The sequence below is a fragment of the Apis dorsata genome, unplaced genomic scaffold (assembly GCF_000469605.1).
Source record: "Apis dorsata unplaced genomic scaffold, Apis dorsata 1.3 scaffold_111, whole genome shotgun sequence".
Lineage (NCBI taxonomy): Eukaryota > Metazoa > Arthropoda > Insecta > Hymenoptera > Apidae > Apis > Apis dorsata.
The window spans coordinates 108,636-110,376 of record NW_006263406.1 but is presented as its reverse complement, the minus strand read 5'-3'; the positions used below and the strand labels follow the sequence as shown (position 1 = coordinate 110,376).

Below are 1,741 nucleotides of genomic sequence, written 5' to 3'. Positions count from 1 at the left end.
AAAAAAAAAAAAAAAAAAAAAAAAAATGAATTTCGATTAGCAGCACCGATTCATGTCTTAACACGATTTGATATTTCGATGCATTGTTTTTCGAAAAAATGCCTTTTTTTTTTATTTTGTTTCTTTATGCGATGGAATGAGAGAAGTTGATGGCGTTTAAGGATAAAGATCGTTACATGTAAAAGTATTAAACACGCGTCGTACTTCGTTAGAAATATGAAAAACAAACCGATATACGCTATACATTCATTCTCTACGTTTCTTACATACACACGCGCACTACATTCGCATACATGCACACGCATCTCATAGAACTATTCTTACTTTTTTGTTTTTTTATTTCTATGTCTCTGCCTCTCTCTCTCTCTCTCTCTCTCTCTGTTGCTCGCATACTTTCTTTTTTCTCTCTAATTACGAACTACGGTATGGTATATAGATCTTTTTCTCTCTCGTTCACCTCTTAGGCCATTCCACGAGACATTTATAGTATTTTGACATTTACGAATGTGGTTCTATATCGTTTCGCAAGTAGAAAGCATTGCACGCACGACTTTTTAAATCTAACGTATCTGCGGTTCGTACGATTCATATTCTAAGTTTTACGGTAAAAATTCACTGAATACATCGTTCACTTGACTACCACAGACCCTTGACCGGAGCACCACCAAACGGCGCTCGATCGAAGTATGGATAGTTGCGATAGGGACGACGCGCGCGTTTGTTTTTTCTTAAAAAACTGCCCCTTCCCCACATGGGAAATATTATATCGGTGAAAAAATGTATTGCAAATAATCGCATTATTACGTTATAGGTTTTCGTTTAATCGTTCGGCCGAATGACGGAACAGATGATATTCAGGATACATGGCGCTGTGTGCACAATTATCTCGGATGGAGAAAAAGGTTAATTACGGAAAGATTAAATTGACTCTGACAGATCGTGATCGAACAACGTGATCACGCGACCCGAACGCGTCCGTTCATCGGCGATCGTTCGCGACTATTCTTCCTCACTGATTATGCAATCGTCCACCGGAAGCTTTTACTTGATTGTTGGTAACTTTCGGTATCGCCCCGATGATCTTAACGCGATTCTGTTGCTGTTGCGGTTGCGGTTGTTGTTGTTGTTGTTGTTGCGCTTGTTGTTTGTTGTCGCAGAATTGAGGTGGCGGTGCAAATACCAATTCGTCCCCATTCCCGGCAGACGGTCCCGCATTGAACTCCGGTGGCGGTGGTACGAACAGATCGTTGCTCTGCTCCTCGGCATCCGCCTCGATCGGTGGTGGTAATTGGGCCAAGCTGACTGCGTGCCGCGTCAATAATCCGCTGCCACCGTAGCCCGTTCTTTTCGGATTGGCCTCCTTTTCGACACTGGCCACACTGGAGAGCACCGTGGTCGGATGCTGGGCAGCTTCGTTGGCAAGATTTCTCGCTGTCGTGTCGTCGAAACCCGTCGGTGGACCTACCGGCACGTCTTGATCGGAGCTCACTCCACTCGAGCTATTGTCACCATCCTCGGCCAGGGATTGCTGCGTTTGTTGGAGCAGAAAGTCGTTCGGATGACTTTTCGAAGACTTCAATTGCGTCCTCACCTTTTGAATCTCTTCCACGCTGAAAGAATGGGGCAACGAGCTGCTACCGGATGAACTGGAACCGGAAGTGTTCGAGTTGCCCGACGTTTCTCGAGTCGATTCCAACTTTTCCCTCGCAGCCGCCTTCTCCAATTCCTTCGCGATCTCCGA

The 1,741-nt window shown here is 45.0% G+C and overlaps 1 protein-coding gene across 1 annotated transcript in view; it reads right to left on the bottom strand.

The window, feature by feature from the left end:
• Positions 1 to 70: 70 nt before the first annotated feature.
• Positions 71 to 1,741, bottom strand: part of LOC102677969 (SH3 and multiple ankyrin repeat domains protein 1) — a 37,570-nt gene continuing 35,899 nt past the window's right edge. Inside the window, exon 16 of the mRNA XM_031508892.1 lies at positions 71 to 1,735. Coding sequence (XP_031364752.1) covers positions 1,010 to 1,735 — 726 coding nt within the window. The 3' untranslated portion in view covers positions 71 to 1,009. The remainder of the gene's footprint in view (positions 1,736 to 1,741) is intronic.